Raw genomic sequence first — 17,539 nt, 5'->3', positions numbered from 1 at the left:
AAGTTCTGGATCATGTTCACATGACTTCTTCTTTGCATGACAGAGCCAGTGATTTCCATGACAGAATCAAGCCTTTTTTTCAACGTTATGCCTCCTGAGGGCTCGAAGATCGCAGCCCTTGTGCACAGAGATTTCTCCACATCAAAAGATTCAGATTTTGATATTATTGGTACTAAATTTTGATGTTTAGTTAAGTTTATGAAGTGCTTTTTCACAGAATATTTTTTAACAGAAAACCTTTTTTTTTTTTTTTTAACAAAAACGTTTAACAACAGTCTCTCTGAATGTACCTAAATAAGGCGGGAATTATATACTGTGCAAAGGATAATTATTAAAAAGACAAGAAAAGGCAACAATTGTTCAGACATTTCTGTTAAAGCAGGAAGGTTTGGATTATTAAAATAGCATCGTACGGGACACTGCACGCGACATGGACTCGTTCATCTGTGCTCTCCTTTCAACTCCCCCAAAAGTCACATTTTTGTTGGGAAGGGAATGAAATCTGTCATTAATGTTGCAGTTAAGCTTTGTCTTCAATGTAACGTTACCTTGACAGCGGTCCCTCCTTTTGGGCCTTTTTCTTTCTTGTCGGTGTCTGCACTCCCTGAAGCAGCTCCTACATAGTGACAAGGTGGCAGATGAACACACCACAGCACCCGTTAAACCCATTAAAACTGCACTGTAGTAGTAACCGTTGTGATAAAGGCGCTTCTGGGATCACATGGAAAAGTTATTAGCTGACTTTAATTATAGAATACATATACAGTTAGTAAGTTATAGGACACTAACCTTTACCACCCTTTCCCCCTTTTCCCTTTGGTGGCATTTCAGGCTAACGTGCACTTATAACTCAACAATAATCAATGAGAAATAACAGTTACAGATCAAACACTTGCTATGTTGTGATTAGCATGCGCATAAACCTGCGCAGAGAACCCAAACTCTTCTTCTTCTTTCGCCACTCGTTGGTAGATCAAAGATTCTTGACACAATATACCGCCATCTACTGTATAGAACCATAAACGCGGTTCATTCATGTACAAGCTAATGAGATCTTTCTTCCTTTTCGTATGAGACAGTACCAATGACTGTTTTTTTTTTTACAGTCATTCGACGGCACTCAATGTTATCCCCTTTGCCAACATAAAGGCTCACGCATGCACAGCGAGCTTTAATATTTTGATTTATTAATAAATTCATATTGTCGAACCACAGTTTAAATAGTTTTAACATTAAAGGGTTTTTTTTAAAAGTTTGTGCAGGGCAGAGGTAATGAAACAGGTGCTAAATAAAGAAAACAGTGTGTCCATTTAGAAACCACACTAATGCTTGGACTCGCATGTGTAACTCTCACACCCCGACGCCGCTGACTGGCCCCATACCCATTCTCACAGCGTCATGGGTCACTATGGAAACGTAATGAACACAAACGGCTCGTGACGTGCGGGCTGCAGTTTGGGTGTTTCCTCTGTGTTTTTGTTTCTATGACACAAATATGGAGAAGTACGAGAGGGTCTTGCGGTTGGGCAGCGGAGGAACGGCAGACGTGTTTCTCATGAGGCACGTAGAGCGGAAGTGCCTGTACGCGGTGAAGAGGATAAAGGCGGAGACCACGAGGAGGGCAAAAACGCAGAGGGCCATTCTCCACGAAGCTGAAATTATCAAAAGGCTGGTGCATCCTCACGTTGTGAAATGCAGCGAGGCCTTTGTGAACTCCGACGATGGGTTCGTTTACATTGTGATGAGCTACTGCGATGGAGGGACTTTGGATGACAGAGTAAAGGAGAGGAAGCCAGGGGAGTTCTTCACAGAGCACACTGTGATGGGCTGGTTTGTCCAGGTCGCTATGGCTGTAAATTACATACACACAGCCAAAATACTTCACAGGGACATCAAACCCTCTAATGTGCTGCTGACAAAGCAAGGTGTGGTAAAGTTAGGGGATTTCGGCATATCCAGAATAATGACTAACACAGCCGATATGGCTTCCACATGTGTTGGGACACCCAGCTACCTAAGTCCTGAGCTTTGCCAGGACATCCCGTACAGCTGCAAGTCTGACATCTGGGCTCTTGGTTGTCTCCTGTATGAGCTCTGTGCTCTCAGGCCTGCTTTTGCAGCCACAAATCTCCTGAGTCTGTTCAATAAGATCACCAAAGGAGAATACCACCCGGTGCCTGACTTGTTCTCAGATAGTATTTCCTCATTAATCCAGAGCATGCTCAACCTCAATCCGGACAACAGGCCCAGTGCTGCTTGTATACTTAGCAGTGCCTATGTGCGAGATCACCTGCAATCTATCAAAGACACACAGACAGATTGCTCCACGCCTGTGGCTCACATTAATGTGGAATTTAGAAAAGAAGACATCAACACAACACTTCAACCCTGTTTCGCCAGTCAGTCCTACTCTTGGGAAGAGAAAGAACAAAGTATGGATGTCAGTTTCTCCTCTGCAGATGTAGAGGAGGAAGATGAACAGAACCAATCCCACTATCCTGAGGATTTTGATGATGATGGAAGTTTGTCTTCTCTGGAGGGACAAAGTAAACAATCTGGGTTGGCAATGAGGAGCAATTCTGCTGAGTCCATTGGTAATGCGTCCCTCCAATGTCCATAAGTATTCAGACATTGGGCATGACATTTAAAAAAAACATTAAAACACCACAGTGGATTTTATATCCGGCAATCAGGATGTGACTGACAGGCCAACTTTAGGTTTAAATCAGAGTTTAACAAAAAACATTAACTCTTTAGGAATTAGAAACATTTTTATAAACAGTCTTCCATTTTCAAAGGCTTGAAAGTAACTGGAAAATTCACCGATGAGTAATTTAATAGCCCAGTGAGGCTTTGTGTTATTCTATGACAAATAAATGACGTAAAAGATTCATAGGCTGTCATTAGGTTGAAAAAACCCAAAATATGTCTATAAACAAAAAATTGGGAATTGCCAGATCAGTTATGTAGTACTGTCCTAACAAGAATTAATGTACTGGCCAGCTCAGCATGAGAAAAAGCCTGAGAGACCACAAAGAAAACTAAAGTGGATGATCACACAGGTCTTTCTGAGGTTGAGAAAAACTACTTCACAACATTGAATGACGTTAAGAATACTCTTGAGAGGGCAGGTGTGTCACTGCCAAAATCTACAATTAAGAAATGGCTTTGTAAATGGAAACACTGCAGGTGTAAAACAAGCTGAAAACCTTTTACGCTAAAGGACAGGAATGCCAGATTAGAGTCTGTCAAAAAAAACCCCATCTAAACGAGTCTGCACAATTCTGTAAAAGGAATCTGTGGATCAATTACGGAGAAGGAGAGAAAAAGCTCATGATCCAAAGCATACCGCATCATCTGTCAAGCATGGCGGAGGCAGCGTTATGGCATTGACACATGTGGCCGCCGGTGGAATCGGGTCTCAGGGGTTTATTGATGCTGTGACTGCTAATGGAAGTAGCAGGATGAACTGCAGGTGTTCAAATCAAACCAAAGCAAAGTGCAAAAGCAACCCAAGAGTTCAGTCACCTGATTTCAACTCAGTAGAGCAGCTTTTCAGTTAATGAAGACAAAGCTGAATGCAGATAAACCCACTTATCATCTCAATGATGATATTCACAGGTTATGGACTTCATGTACTCATTGGCTGTATTAAAAGTAAACCTTATATTTAAAGTTAGTTTGGGCCTTTGGAAATGGTAATATTGTGGCTAAATTTCTTGATTTAAAGCTGAATCACTTCAGTCACATATTGTTAATTGTTCATTGAGCAACTTCTATCAAATCCTAAACTTTTTTTTGTTAGCTCTTATAGTGAACTGATTAGCCTAACGTAAGAACTATCTGGGGCTATGGTTATTGTCTGAACACTGTCAAAACACATTTGTAACATTTATGTAGAAGTGTGTGTGTTATCAAGCAAAATATTATTTCTTCAACTGTTTCAGCTTCTTAAATCTGAGAATTTCTGGTGGCACTTTAGGGATCAATAGTCAGTGTGTAGTTTCATGACAGCAGCATAGTAAAAGTGGAATAACCCAGAAATTACCAAACAATACAGTGATTATTGTTTAAGGCCAGAAAAATGTGAAATTCCATTTTTAGTTATTTAGTTATTATTACAGATCTTTTACAGCAGCAGCATCAAAGTGCAACATGTCTACCGTTATCTGTTCCAACTTAATAATGTCAGAGGTGGTACAGTGGTTAGCAGTGTGGCCATGCACCAAAAAGGTCTTTGTGACAGCTGGGATAAGAAAAATATGGATGGATGGATGGATTAATAATGTAGACAGTTTGGGGGGAAATGAAAACACTACAATGTGTTCTGAGAAAGATGCTAGACTTTTTTCAGCTACTTACCAACATTGTGTTAAATAGCTGATTCCTCTGCTAAAAGGGATAGATGAACAGAATGATCAACTGATAAACTGAGGGAAAACCTGCTTTTCCAGTGGGACCTTCTGTTGATCTGTGATGTGTGAAAACGAAACAATCCACTACTGGTGATCAAAACAATGTGTGAAAGATGTTAACAGCTCTCCTATATCAGGTCTGTTGAGAATAAACCGACTTACAACGCCATTATTAAAACCAAACGTGTGTCATCCCTTGAATCTTGTTTTTTTTTTTCCAGCGATCCCTGACACTTCAGAACAAGTTGACTATCCAGATGACTTTGAGGAAATTGAGGACAAGGACGATGATGAAGGAGACTGTGTGCACGCTGACGCTGCTCAGCAGCCACACGATGAAGCTCTGGTGGAAGAGTTTCAGCTCTGCGATGCTGGAGGTTTGACCATTACACTGAAAGTGCTGAAGGAGAAGGGGTAAAGAGACAATGCATTGTTAAAATAAAACAGTGTTAAATAACGGGACCTTTGACGCTGAACCTATTTTAAAAGTGCCTGGCTTGATAAAAGCTTTATACGCCTCAGTTTGAAAAGGACGCGAGGCCTCCTGTCAGCGGTCTTATAGCACATTTCCCCTCCATAAGAGACCCTTTTGGGATAAATAAGTTCCTTTTACTGCTGGATGATGTTCAAAACACTTGGTGGGGCTAAAGAGAACAAATAGTTGTGTTGTGGCTGCTCAGCTGTGTGATAAATGCTGAATGAATGTGATGCATTATGGCCACAGAAGTGAAGGTGAAGTTTTACAATTTTATACATTTTGTAGATGCAGTTTGATATTGTTTTCTTATGGAGGATGAAACACCAGCAATGACTTTTGAATGCTTTCCAAAAGCAGCAGTGGACATTTGGAAGTGGATGTTAAACGTTAATACACAACTTTCAATATCAGGCTTCTATCTGTTTGTGTATTTATGTCTTTATCCTATTACTTTCAATGCTTTGTCTTTTGTGTTATTACATAATATATGTGAAATGACACGGCCTTTCTACCAGCTATTTCTTAACCTCTGCTTCATTATATGGCACGCATTTGTTCAGAGGAAGTATGTGGTGCACGATGCTGGTCATAAAGTTAACCATGATAACATATGAGCGCAGAAAATATTGCAGGAATTGCAAAGAGACATAATGGGTAAACTGCTTAGAAGTCAAAGGTCTGCAAATAACGCAAGACCTGCCAGGAAACATTATTATCATCACTCGGTGCGCGACTTTAAACTTGATTGCATTCAGGATTCAAAAGGCCCCACAGTGAATGTTAGAGCTCCTTATCTTTCTGTGTTCAACTCAATGAGCTCATTGTTTTTGCTAAAACTGACTATGCAGCAAACCAGTAACTGACATTAAAAATATTATGGTATTTTTTTTTCCATCTCCGAATCCACGCAAACTCCTGTGACGCACGCCATTTACGTTATTTGAAGATTTTAAGGCGTCTTTTTCCTGTCAGTCACAATGCTTAAGCAATGATGTTTACATGCAAATGCTCTTCACTCATCTTACATGTCATTCGTAGCTTAGTCATACTGGCAGCGAAAAGAAAAACAAAGTGTGAGCCAAATATGGCAGCATGAAAAATTGGTGGCAAAAAGGGCAACGCAAGTGTGGTGTTTATATTTGCTGAAAAGCTAGGATCTACCTAAAGCATTTGCTCGCTGTGGGTAAAAGCTGTAATCTGGGACGGCACTGATTCAGCTTTCTGTTACTTTTTAATTTGAACGTTTTAATCAAACGTTCAAATTAAAAAGTAACAGAAAGCCCAGTGCTGACTGGCAGAGCGCACACATAGCAACACCCTCCTTCATTGTCTCAGCATTATACCGAGCAGGCACTACTGAACGCTGTGTTTCCTGTGATCGTGTCTGTTAAGAAAGAAAAAAAATAAAGTGAAACCGCATATCTAAGATTCGATATATAAAAAAAATCATAATAAGGAGCTTCATAATGCTCACACTTTATTTGACGCTTTCAAAGTCATGTTATTTTGTGTTATTAAGGTGTGCGCAACATTATTACATCAACCTGGTGTCATGTGCTCACTAGCCACTTCATTAGGTACACATCACTAGTAGTGGGTGATTCTTCGTGCAGCATTCTTCAGCTGTTGCAAATTTGATGACTGGACATGCATCGCGTGAAATTCCTGTTCCATCACATCCCAAAGGTACTCAACTGGATTGACATCTGTTGCCCGTTAAGGCCACTTGAGTACACTGGACTCATTGTCACATTTAACAAACCAGTTTGTGACGATTTAAGCTTTGTGACATGGCAAATTATCTGCTGGACGCAGCTTTCAGGCGATGGGTACACTGTGGTCATACAGTAGCAGTAACAATACTCAAGTATGATTCTTCTTCTTTCAGCTGCTCCCTTTAGAGGTTACCGCAGTCGATTATCTGCCTCCATCTCATCCTAGCCTTAGCATTCTCTTCTGTCACACCAACCCTCTGCATGCCCTCCTTCACTAGATACATGGATTTTCTCAGTGTTTTTTTGCTCCTGCCTGGCAGCTCTGTATTCAACAACCTTTGTCAAAAATATCCACTATCCCTCCTTTGCACATGGCCAAATCATCTCAGTCTCAAATCTCTAACTTTGTCTCTAGTCTGCTCAACCGGACCTGTACCACTGGTGTACTCATCATTAAAATCTAAATACCTTCTACTCCGCAACCAAATTCCATTTTTTTGTTTGTGCAACAGTCTCCAGACCATACATAATAGCAGGTGTCACTACCATCTTGTAAACCTTCCCTTTCATACTTGCTGTCCCCTACAGTGGGGCAAAAAAGTATTTAGTCAGCCACCGATTGTGCAAGTTCCCCCACCTAAAATGATGACAGAGGTCAGTAATTTGCACCAGAGGTACACTTCAACTGTGAGAGACAGAATGTGAAAAAAAAATCCATGAATCCACATGGTAGGATTTGTAAAGAATTTATTCGTAAATCAGGGTGGAAAATAAGTATTTGGTCAATAACAAAAATACAACTCAATACTTTGTAACATAACCTTTGTTGGCAATAACAGAGGTCAAACGTCTACTATAGGTCTTTACCAGGTTTGCACACACAGTAGCTGGTATTTTGGCCCATTCCTCCATGCAGATCTTCTCGAGAGCAGTGATGTTTTGGGGCTGTCACCGAGCAACACGGACTTTCAACTCCCGCCACAGATTTTCTATGGGGTTGAGGTCTGGAGACTGGCTAGGCCACTCCAGGACTTTCAAATGCTTCTTACGGAGCCACTCCTTTGTTGCCCGGGCGGTGTGTTTTGGATCATTGTCATGTTGGAAGACCCAGCCTCGTTTCATCTTCAAAGTTCTCACTGATGGAAGGAGGTTTTGGCTCAAAATCTCACGATACATGGCCCCATTCATTCTGTCCTTAACACGGATCAGTCGTCCTGTCCCCTTGGCAGAAAAACAGCCCCATAGCATGATGTTTCCACCCCCATGCTTCACAGTAGGTATGGTGTTCTTGGGATGCAACTCAGTATTCTTCTTCCTCCAAACACGACGAGTTGAGTTTATACCAAAAAGTTCTACTTTGGTTTCATCTGACCACATGACATTCTCCCAATCCTCTGCTGTATCATCCATGTGCTCTCTGGCAAACTTCAGACGGGCCTGGACATGCACTGGCTTCAGCAGCGGAACACGTCTGGCACTGCGGGATTTGATTCCCTGCCGTTGTAGTGTGTTACTGATGGTGACCTTTGTTACTTTGGTCCCAGCTCTCTGCAGGTCATTCACCAGGTCCCCCCGTGTGGTTCTGGGATCTTTGCTCACCGTTCTCATGATCATTTTGACCCCACGGGATGAGATCTTGCGTGGAGCCCCAGATCGAGGGAGATTATCAGTGGTCTTGTATGTCTTCCATTTTCTGATGATTGCTCCCACAGTTGATTTTTTCACACCAAGCTGCTTGCCTATTGTAGATTCACTCTTCCCAGTCTGGTGCAGGTCTACAATACTTTTCCTGGTGTCCTTCGAAAGCTCTTTGGTCTTGGCCATGGCGGAGTGTGGAGTCTGACTGTTTGAGGCTGTGGACAGGTGTCTTTTATACAGATGATGAGTTCAAACAGGTGCCATTCATACAGGTAACGAGTGGGGGACAGTAAAGCTTCTTACAGAAGACGTTACAGGTCTGTGAGAGCCAGAGATTTTCCTTGTTTGAGGTGACCAAATACTTATTTTCCACCCAAAAATTTACAAAAAAATACACATGGTAGGATTCTTTACAAATCCTACCATGTGGATTCATGGATTTTTTTTTTCACATTCTGTCTCTCACAGTTGAAGTGTACCTCTGGTGCAAATTACTGACCTCTGTCATCATTTTAAGTGGGGGAACTTGCACAATCGGTGGCTGACTAAATACTTTTTTGCCCCACTGTATATGACAAATCACCCCAAAGACTCGTTTCCACCCATTTAATCCCACCTGCATTCTCTTCTTTACCTCTCTTGTTCCTTTGAATAGTTGAACCCAGGTATTTGAACTCAAATCTTCAAGCTGTGAAGTTTGTTTAAATGATGCTCAGTTAGCCACCAGTGTGTGAATGCGAGAGTGAATGAATAGTGGCATTGTAAAGCGCTTTGGGTGCCTTGAAAAGCGCTGTATAAATCCAATCCATTATTATTATTATTATTAGCCGTAAGGGGCTCAAAGTGGGCCAAGAAAACATCTCCCACACCATTACACTACCACCACCAGCCTCAACCATTGATACAAGACAGGATGGATCCATGCTTTCATGTTGTTTACGCGTAATTTGGATCCTACCATCTGAAAGTTGGATTTTTCCAATGGTCTACTTTTCACCACTGGTGATTGTGGGTGAACTGTAACCTCGGTTTTCTTTTCTTAGCTAGAAGCAGTGGCACCCAGTCTTCTGTTTATGTAGTGCCCATCAAGGTGGGAAGCAGATGGGCTACAACAGAAGGCATGCAACTAAGTTGTCACTACAGAGTTGTGCAGAGGAAAATCTCGGCATAACTGTGCTGTAACGACTGGGTGTTTCATATCGGCTCAAAGTAGTCTGTAACTCCTTAATTGTTAAGGAGTTACCACCATGTTTATACATAGTCCCCTCTTCTGTAGGCTGAAAGAGTGGAATAATTCAAATTTTTAGACAATTGATTTCTCCACAGTCGGATTATTATAGTGTGTTTTTTTAAAACGATTTCTTCAACAATTAAGCTGGTTTGGTATTTGCATATGGAAGCAGTTGCGGTATCGACGCAAGTGAAACAGACTGTACGTGAGCTCCAAAATAATAGGAGTGGCCAAGTCAATCATTCGGTACTTTCTAAGGAAGTCTGAAGAAGACAGCAGGGACTGATGATCACATTTCCATGGTAAAGAAAGAAAAAAACACTTCTCACCATCCAGTGAAGTGAATCACAATCTCCAAAAGAATCATCATTTAAGAAATTAATATGGAAAGATTCAACACAAAAAAAAGCACAATCAGCTTAAAAAACAGGACAGGCAGATTTGTCACAGCCAGAAAAATCTTTAGACAGATAATGAGGTCAACCTCCTTTTGTTGCTGAAGGAAAAGAAATGTACTATTCTGCAGTAGCCAAGTCAATTATCTGATTCAAGCTGAGCAAATTACCTTTTTATTTGTTGAGGACAAAACTGAAGACAGAAAGACAGCTGACGACAACTGCAGTATAGGTCTGGTAAAACACTACAAAGCAGGATGTCCAAATGGGTTTCATACTTTAGAGTCGGTCATTGTCTAAGAAATAAACTATTAACTTCTGATTAAGTTAATTTGAGCCCTAAGCTAAGTGACGAATTCTTGACATTTCCTACCAGGAGGAGGAGGCATCAGGACAAACCCAGCACAAGCTGGAAATATTACAGTTGGGGTCAGAAGTTTAGATTGTCTTGTCATAGGCGTGAATGTAATGGGAATTTAGGGATTTTATTTTAGTAATTTCTTTGAACTGTTCTTTTTTCGGGTTGGAATGATTACACAGTGTATATATTTAGTGACCTTTAAAAAAGCACTGTGTGAACAACTTTGAATTTATTTTGGATTTTCGCTCATGCCAGGGTTAAAAGTACAGATACACGCCTAAATACACAGTCAGCTGCCTTCATGAGTCAGACCCAGATAAGCAGCAGAAAATAGATATGGATAGAGCTCATGAAACCTTGAATGACTATTGCAATCTTTCGTGGATCAAACCATATATTGAACAGAAGAATTAGCTGAATTGTCATAGCAGCCTGCAATTTGTGATTATTTCAGACAGGTTCAGTTTTGTTGCAAGTACAAATGAGGGACAAAAAACTGCCTTATTATGATGTTATTTTATCATAAGGGGACAAATCAACTGTCATGCCACAATAATTCATCAATTATAGCATTAGCATTCAACATGTACGTTTTTACATTGCATTTGTCACCTCTGTGTTTTTCCTCAAAGCAACAGTCATCAAAGCAAGTTTTAAAATTCAGGAATATCAAACACAATCTTAAAATGACCCTTTGATGACCTATTATATAAACACGTCAACAGCTAATCCTTTTTTGATATCACGAAGACGCCCAGGCGCTCAGATCATACGGATCACACTGTCATCGATGGTGCTGGGCCTGCTGTAACAGAGCAGACAGGTAATGTAAAGCTAACTGCCACTAACTCATTTCACTAACCACTATCTCGTTACATTTTCAAGAAGATGGTAGAGAGTGAGTTTTCCCCGCCATCTTTCTGAAAGTGTAATGAGCTTTGAATGTGCCAAATTCAAGGTGGAATGTTGTCTCAACGGAAAGATTCACCTTTTATCAGCACACGATCTTTTCATGAGCTAACCAAGGTTTTCCGAGCTCGCAGTCAGCAGTCTCAAGTTCACCCACAGTAACTTCGCCATCGCAACATAAAGGTCCCGCTCTGAGATGACAGACACAAGTGAATTGTTCCATTAGTAAATACTGTACACACAAATGCAGCGTTGGCAATATTTTCCTTTCTGAAACTCCACACCACAAAAAAGGGGAGAACCAGGTAGACAGATCATGAATGAAGTCATGGGTCAGTGTTAAAAAACCTGCTACAAACCTTTTATTTTCCTCACACTACTGACACACAATTTGTTTATGAATTGGAACAATGAGTCTCGAAAGCCAACAATTTATGTATTTCATTTCATGGTTTTGAAAGACATCTCGAAACGCATCCTCACTCTAAATATACTGCTTTAACCTCCTAAGACCTGGACTCTTTCATGGCTTGCGTTTTTAATTTCTCTTTGATATTTGGGCTGATTGGGACCTGATGAATGTAAAAGCAAAGAATTACCTGATTTCTTTTTTTTTTTTTTTTTTACCTGATTTTTGTTTCTAAGAAAAATGAGAGCCACATATAAGGATATTCGTTTAAAACTTCGATAGGACAGTAGCAGTATAATGTCCTCATAAGTGGATAGTAGGCCCTTGTAGAGCAAAATTTACTATTTTGGTCTAAATAACCCAAAATGTGATGTGCACATATGTGGACGCCAGGTCCTAGGAGGTTAAAGAAGAAACTGCCTGGTGAATGATACAGTGAATATCATCTCAGGATCGACTGTTAGGATTAACGACATTAGAACACTTCTGAGAGGACAGCCATGAGTTTCATCAGATCTATGAGTGCCTAACTATCAATGCTTATATCCGCTTCCGTTAACAACATTCTGCGGAATTGGGAATTTTGATTGTAAACCAAGAGTGCCGATTTTAATTTGCCCTGCATAAAGATTCCCCTCCTGTGCAAAGAAAGAGCTCTTATGTTCCCCTCAGTGCTCCTCACACTGACACCTGCACAGTCATCTCAATGTTAATTCACTGATGGTGTTAAGACAAAGGCGCCTCATTAACTTCCATGATGAAAGGTGCAAAACGCTGCAGCGGCATCATCACACATCTTAGATGCAATGAGTCATATCAGGCTGCGGCAGTACAAAGATCTAAAAAGATATGACATGTAACTTTTGAAAGATGCTTATTTTGTAGATAAATGTTTTTTGGAAATTAGACGATGTGAATTCTTCAAACCGTGATTTCTTCTTTGATTATATCCTTTGTTATCTTTCTTTTCAACCACAACTGCTCTCAGATGAATTTGCCAGGACTTGTGCTGTCCAGTATCATATCATGCAATCATTCATGCATGTTTCATAAGCTATTAATATGTTTCACAACATGCATGTGAGTACACCATTTGCATGAGATTTTAACTGGTCTTTGTGGCCTCTGTCACAGTATATAGACTAAATTACCGAAGGAAGTGAAACTTGAAAAATGTCAGTCAATTTTCAGTTGACCTGAAAACATACAATGTAATGATGTAAATGATTAAATAGCTTTGAGTTACAACTTTAATAGTATATCACAGTCTGACCACATCTGTCTTAGTATCCATGTGATATGTGGAAGCAATAAAAACAGGAGCAAATTCTTAACAAAAGTGTCATTTTAAAGCACGGTTTGCTGAACAAAACCTAAAATTATCAAGGGAAACACTCACTTTATTTAAAAAGTATCCAAAGAGAGGACAGTTCATTTGACATTTCCACGTGCAACTATTAATATTACCATTGTTAACAAAGAAACAAAAGATCCTAGTCTATGAGTTAAACAAAATATTTAATGTTAAAGCTGAAAAAGCTGAAAAGCTGAAAAAGGGAATGAAAGGCCAGAACTCAGTTCCTACAATGTAGACTTGAGGTGTCTCCAAAACTAAGTAACTCCCCCAATAAAATGTCAAGTTTCAGCAGTGAAATGAACAATGTTACAACCTGGTTTCTTGCTATTTTAACCCCTCATAATGCCAGGATTTGATGAGTTGATTTCCTTTTTTTGTTTTTTGTTTTTTAAATAACTCTCCTATTGGGCTTTTTTTAGGGCTTAAAATTGGCGGTGTAGCTGCTTTGAATTTACTGATACAAGCAGCTGTATCTAATAGCTGTCTGAATGCAGAGTGTGTACAAATTCTTTTGACTGGTAGCGGATATAAACATAAAAGGGGCCAAACACTTCTAATCTCAGGTCATATCTTATTTTACTATTTTACTGCATCACCGCAACAGAGCGCTTCACTCTCCGACTGCTAGTTTACTTGTGGTTCCTAGTATATTTAAAAGTAGAATGGGAGGCAGAGCTTTCAGCTTTCAGGTCCCTTCTCTGCTCCCCATTTGAAATTCAGGCATAAGACACCCTCTTTAATTTTAAGATTAGGTTTAAAATTAGGTAGCGCTTTATAATAATGTTACACTATAACGCAATATTAAGGTCAGTTCAGTTCAGTTTTATTTGTCATATGCAAGTTAGCACAGTGTCAACATTGCAATGACATGTATTTGACGAGCAGAACACAAGTCACTCAGCAGCTGCCGCGGACTGGGCATCTGTGGATTCTGGAGAATCACAGAACGGCCGGGGGGTAATCTGGGAATCCACCCTACCTGAAAAAACATCCTACCCATTGTTTCTGCGCAGACTCGGCGCATGCGCACAACAACACTCTCCACGCATGCTTACCGGGCTGCGAGAGTGACACTCGGGTGTGAAATGTATGGTTTTCAGGGTTTTTATCGGTTTTTAGCGTTATTTTGTTATCTTTTTTTTGTTAACTCGGTTTTCCTGAGTCTTTTCACGTGTGTTATGAATATATCTTATTTTTTTCGGTACCGGTACTAGTTTTATTTTTGTTGTATTTATCCGCAACACCTTAAAGGCCGGTCCGTGAAAATATCGTCGGGCACAAACCGGTCCGTGGCGCAAAAAAGGTTGGGGACCGCTGCTCTAGGGGGCAGCACTGCACCTCTAAGTTGGATGCCAGCTGCATTGGCTGTGGCCCCCAGGCAAGGAGAAGAAGAAGTGGAGTAGGAAGCGAAGATGGTGGAAAGAAACGATGCAAAACGCGGCTGTGAAGAGTACAAGGTCAGGATGGTAGAGGTTGGCTGTGATGGTGACGAAGAAGAGAACACAGATGTACTAAACAAACAGTGCAAATCCTGCAAGGAATGCCCAGTCTGTTGTTATCAGATTCTGAAATGATACAACCTCTTCACACATACTTAACATATTCTTGGCTGGGGATACAGGTACCTCCTTACTCTGCCTGTGACACAGGTAGCATGTGAGAGAAGTTTCTCTGTTCTCAAACACATAAAAAGTAGAATAAGAAGCACACAGTTGCAAGAACACCTGTAGGCCTTCATGCTTATGACTACAGAGAAAGACATCCTCATGTCCCTTGACAATGACTTGGTCATAGACAGAGTTGCAGAAAAAAGCGACCTGTTGAACAAATACTTATCCCCCAACATTGAGTAAGGTGAGTATTCAAGTTAACCTGCATACTAAAACCTCTTTACTTTGTGATTTATCATAACTCATACCGTACTATGTGTTGTGTGTTTCAGATAACTGTTTTGTATTGGTTCAGCCAGAGGGACTGCAGTATGTTGAGACCTCCATTTCTATATGAGTATTCAAGTTAATCTAGCATAATATTCTTTTAATACAACAACACTTTGGTGACAGTGGGAAGGAAAAACTCCCTTTTAACAGGAAGAAACCTCTGGCAGAACTAGGCTCATTGAGGGGCGGGGCCATCTGCCATGACAGGATAAAAGACATGCTGTGGAAAAGAGAGAAAAATATTAATAACAGGTATGATTCAATGCAGAGATGTCTATTACCACATAGTGAGTGAGAAAGGTGACTACAAAGGAAAAACTCAATGCATCATGGGAATCCCCGGCAGCCTATGTCTATTGCAGCATAACTAAGGGAGGATTCAGGGTCACCTGGTCCAACCCTAACTATATGCTTTAGCAAAAAGGAGGCTCTGCCTCCCATTCTACTTTTTAAATACTCTAGGAACAACAAGTAAGCCTGCAGAGCGAGAGCGAAGTGCTCTAATAGGGTGATATGGTACTACAAGGTTATTAAGATAAGATGGGGCCTGATTATTTAAGACCTTGTATGTGAGGAGCAGGATTTTGAATTAAATTCTGGATTTAACAGGAAGCCAATGAAGGGAAGCCAAAACAGGAGAAATCTGCTCTCTCTTTCTAGTCCCTGTCAGGACTCTGCAGCATTTTGGATTAGCTGAAGGCCTTTCAGGGAGTTTTTAGGACATCCTGATAATAATGAATTGCAGTTGTCCAGCCTGGAAGTAATAAATGCATGAACTAATTTTTCAGCGTCATTCTGAGACAGGATATTTCTAATTTTAGAGATGTTGTGCAAATGGAAGAAAGCAGTCTTACATATTTGTTTAATATGTGCATTGAAGGACATGTCTTGGTCAAAAATGACTCCAAGGTTCCTGACAGCGTTACTGGAGGCCAAGGTAATGCCATCCAGAGTAAGAATCTGGTTAGATACCATATTTCTAAGATTTTCAGGGCCGAGTACAATAACCTCAGTTTGATCTGAATTAAGAAGCAGAAAGTTAGCAGCCATCCAGCTCTTTATGTCTTTAAGACATTCCTGCAGTTTAACTAATTGGTGTGTGTTATTTGGCTTCATGGACAGATAGAGCTGGGTGTCATCAGCATAGCAGTGAAAATGTATGCTATGTCTTCTAATGATGCTGCCTAAGGGTAGCATGTATAGTGTAAACAGAATTGGTCCTAGCACTGAACCCTGTGGAACTCCATAATTAACCTCAGTGTGTGAAGAAGACTCTCCATTTACATGCACAAATTGGAGTCTATTAGATAGATATGATACAAACCACTGCAGTGCAGTACCTGTAATACCTACAGCATGTTCTAATCGCTCTAATAGGATATTATGGTCAACAGTATCGAACGCTGCACTGAGGTCTAGCAGGACAAGCACAGAGATGAGTCCACTGTCAGAGGCCATAAGAAGATCATTTGTAACCTTCACTAAAGCTGTTTCTGTGCTGTGCTGAGCTCTGAAACCTGACTGAAACTCTTCAAATAAGCCATTCCTCTGCAGATGATCTGTTAGCTGTTTGACAACTACTCTTTCAAGGATTTTTGATATGAAAGGAAGGTTGGAGATTGGCCTATAATTAGCAAAGACAGCTGGGTCTAGAGATGGCTTTTTAAGTAAAGGTTTGACTACTGCCAGCTTGAAGGCCTGTTGTACATAGCCGATTATTAGAGAAAGGTTGATCGTATTTAAGATTGAAGCATTAATTAATGACAGGACTTCTTTGAGCAGTTTTGTAGGAATGGGGTCTAAAAGACACGTTGATGGTTTGGAGTCCACGATTTTAGAGTGGCAGTTAATACAGTATTGCACACAGTAAGGGTTTTTATTTTTATTTAAATACTAATAAAAATGGGGTGACCAATGCAGAGTGTAGTATGTACCTGTGAAACTGTAGGACAGCTTCTGTGTGCATCCTGTGGTGTGTGTTTAAGGGTTGTGGTTGAGGTGGCCAATGGCTTGGTGGTAAAAACTGCTTTTAAGTCTTTTAGTCCAAGCAGACAGACTCCTATAAAGTCTCCCAGATGTTAACAAGGAGAACAACCGATGTGCTGGGTGGCTGTGGTCCTTGATGATGCTGTGTCCTTTACGGAGGCACTGTTGAAGATAGATGTCCTGAAAGCCTCATGCCAGTGATGTGCTCTGCTGCTTTCACCACCCTCTGTAGTGATTTATGGCTGCTAGCAGAGCAGCTTCCATAAAAACTGTAATACAGCTCATCAGCAAACTCTTGATCACACACCTGTAGAAATTTGAGGTGATGTTGGCATTCATGCCAAAGTTCCTCAGCCTCCTCAGAAAGTAGAGTTGCTGGCGAGCACTGATTCCAGTGTCTCTGTGAACTTATTAGCAAGGTACTGGCAGGTGCTTAACCCTTTCACGCACAGTGGTCACTACAGTGGACAGCTATTCAAAGGCTGTTTCCTTGTATTTGTGTCAGGGTTGATGGTATACTTGCACATAAACCACTACATTGGACACTGATGTATCACTTCATACGCATCAGTTGTCCACCTAAGTGGACATGTAAAAAACTCTTTAAAAAGTACATGCTTTTTAAAAAAATTAAGTTAAAAAAAATCTTTTTTCATGCCTAAAGATTAATAAAAATACTTAAGAAAAAAATCAAGATTGAGGTTG

At 40.5% G+C, this 17,539-nt stretch overlaps 2 protein-coding genes across 3 annotated transcripts in view; one reads left to right on the top strand and one right to left on the bottom strand.

The window, feature by feature from the left end:
* pin4 (protein (peptidylprolyl cis/trans isomerase) NIMA-interacting, 4 (parvulin)) overlaps positions 1–17,539 on the bottom strand; it is a 66,981-nt gene that overhangs the window by 1,520 nt on the left and 47,922 nt on the right. The window contains exons 1-2 of one of the 2 annotated variants that reach the window (XM_085475340.1): positions 790–963; positions 549–616 (exon numbers count right to left, since the gene is read on the bottom strand). In XM_085475340.1, the coding sequence (XP_085331466.1) occupies positions 549–616; positions 790–826 (105 nt within the window). In that variant the 5' untranslated portion in view covers positions 827–963. Of the gene's footprint in view, positions 1–548; positions 617–789; positions 964–17,539 lie in introns of those variants that run through there. The other variant, XM_085475331.1, reaches the window with a different exon arrangement.
* nek12 (NIMA-related kinase 12) lies at positions 1,407–5,391 on the top strand. The gene is made up of 2 exons (XM_085475249.1): positions 1,407–2,594; positions 4,637–5,391. Exons 1-2 carry the CDS (start codon positions 1,496–1,498, stop codon positions 4,831–4,833), a joined length of 1,296 nt encoding a protein of 431 aa, XP_085331375.1. The 5' UTR covers positions 1,407–1,495; the 3' UTR covers positions 4,834–5,391.

This window comes from Copadichromis virginalis, linkage group LG2 (assembly GCF_057382275.1).
Source record: "Copadichromis virginalis isolate Kocher_CV1m ecotype Utaka linkage group LG2, C_Virginalis_male_GT1.1, whole genome shotgun sequence".
Taxonomy (NCBI): Eukaryota; Metazoa; Chordata; class Actinopteri; order Cichliformes; family Cichlidae; genus Copadichromis; species Copadichromis virginalis.
Note: the sequence above shows the minus strand (reverse complement) of the source record. Positions and strands in the feature narration are given on the sequence as shown.

Excerpts from the sequence above, each read along its gene's own strand:
- nek12 (XM_085475249.1), top strand. The coding sequence starts at position 1,496 with ATGGAGAAGTACGAGAGGGTCTTGCGGTTGGGCAGCGGAGGAACGGCA. Across the intron at positions 2,595-4,636 it reads CAATTCTGCTGAGTCCATTG|CGATCCCTGACACTTCAGAA; the intron begins GTAATGCGTCCC and ends TTTTTTTTCCAG.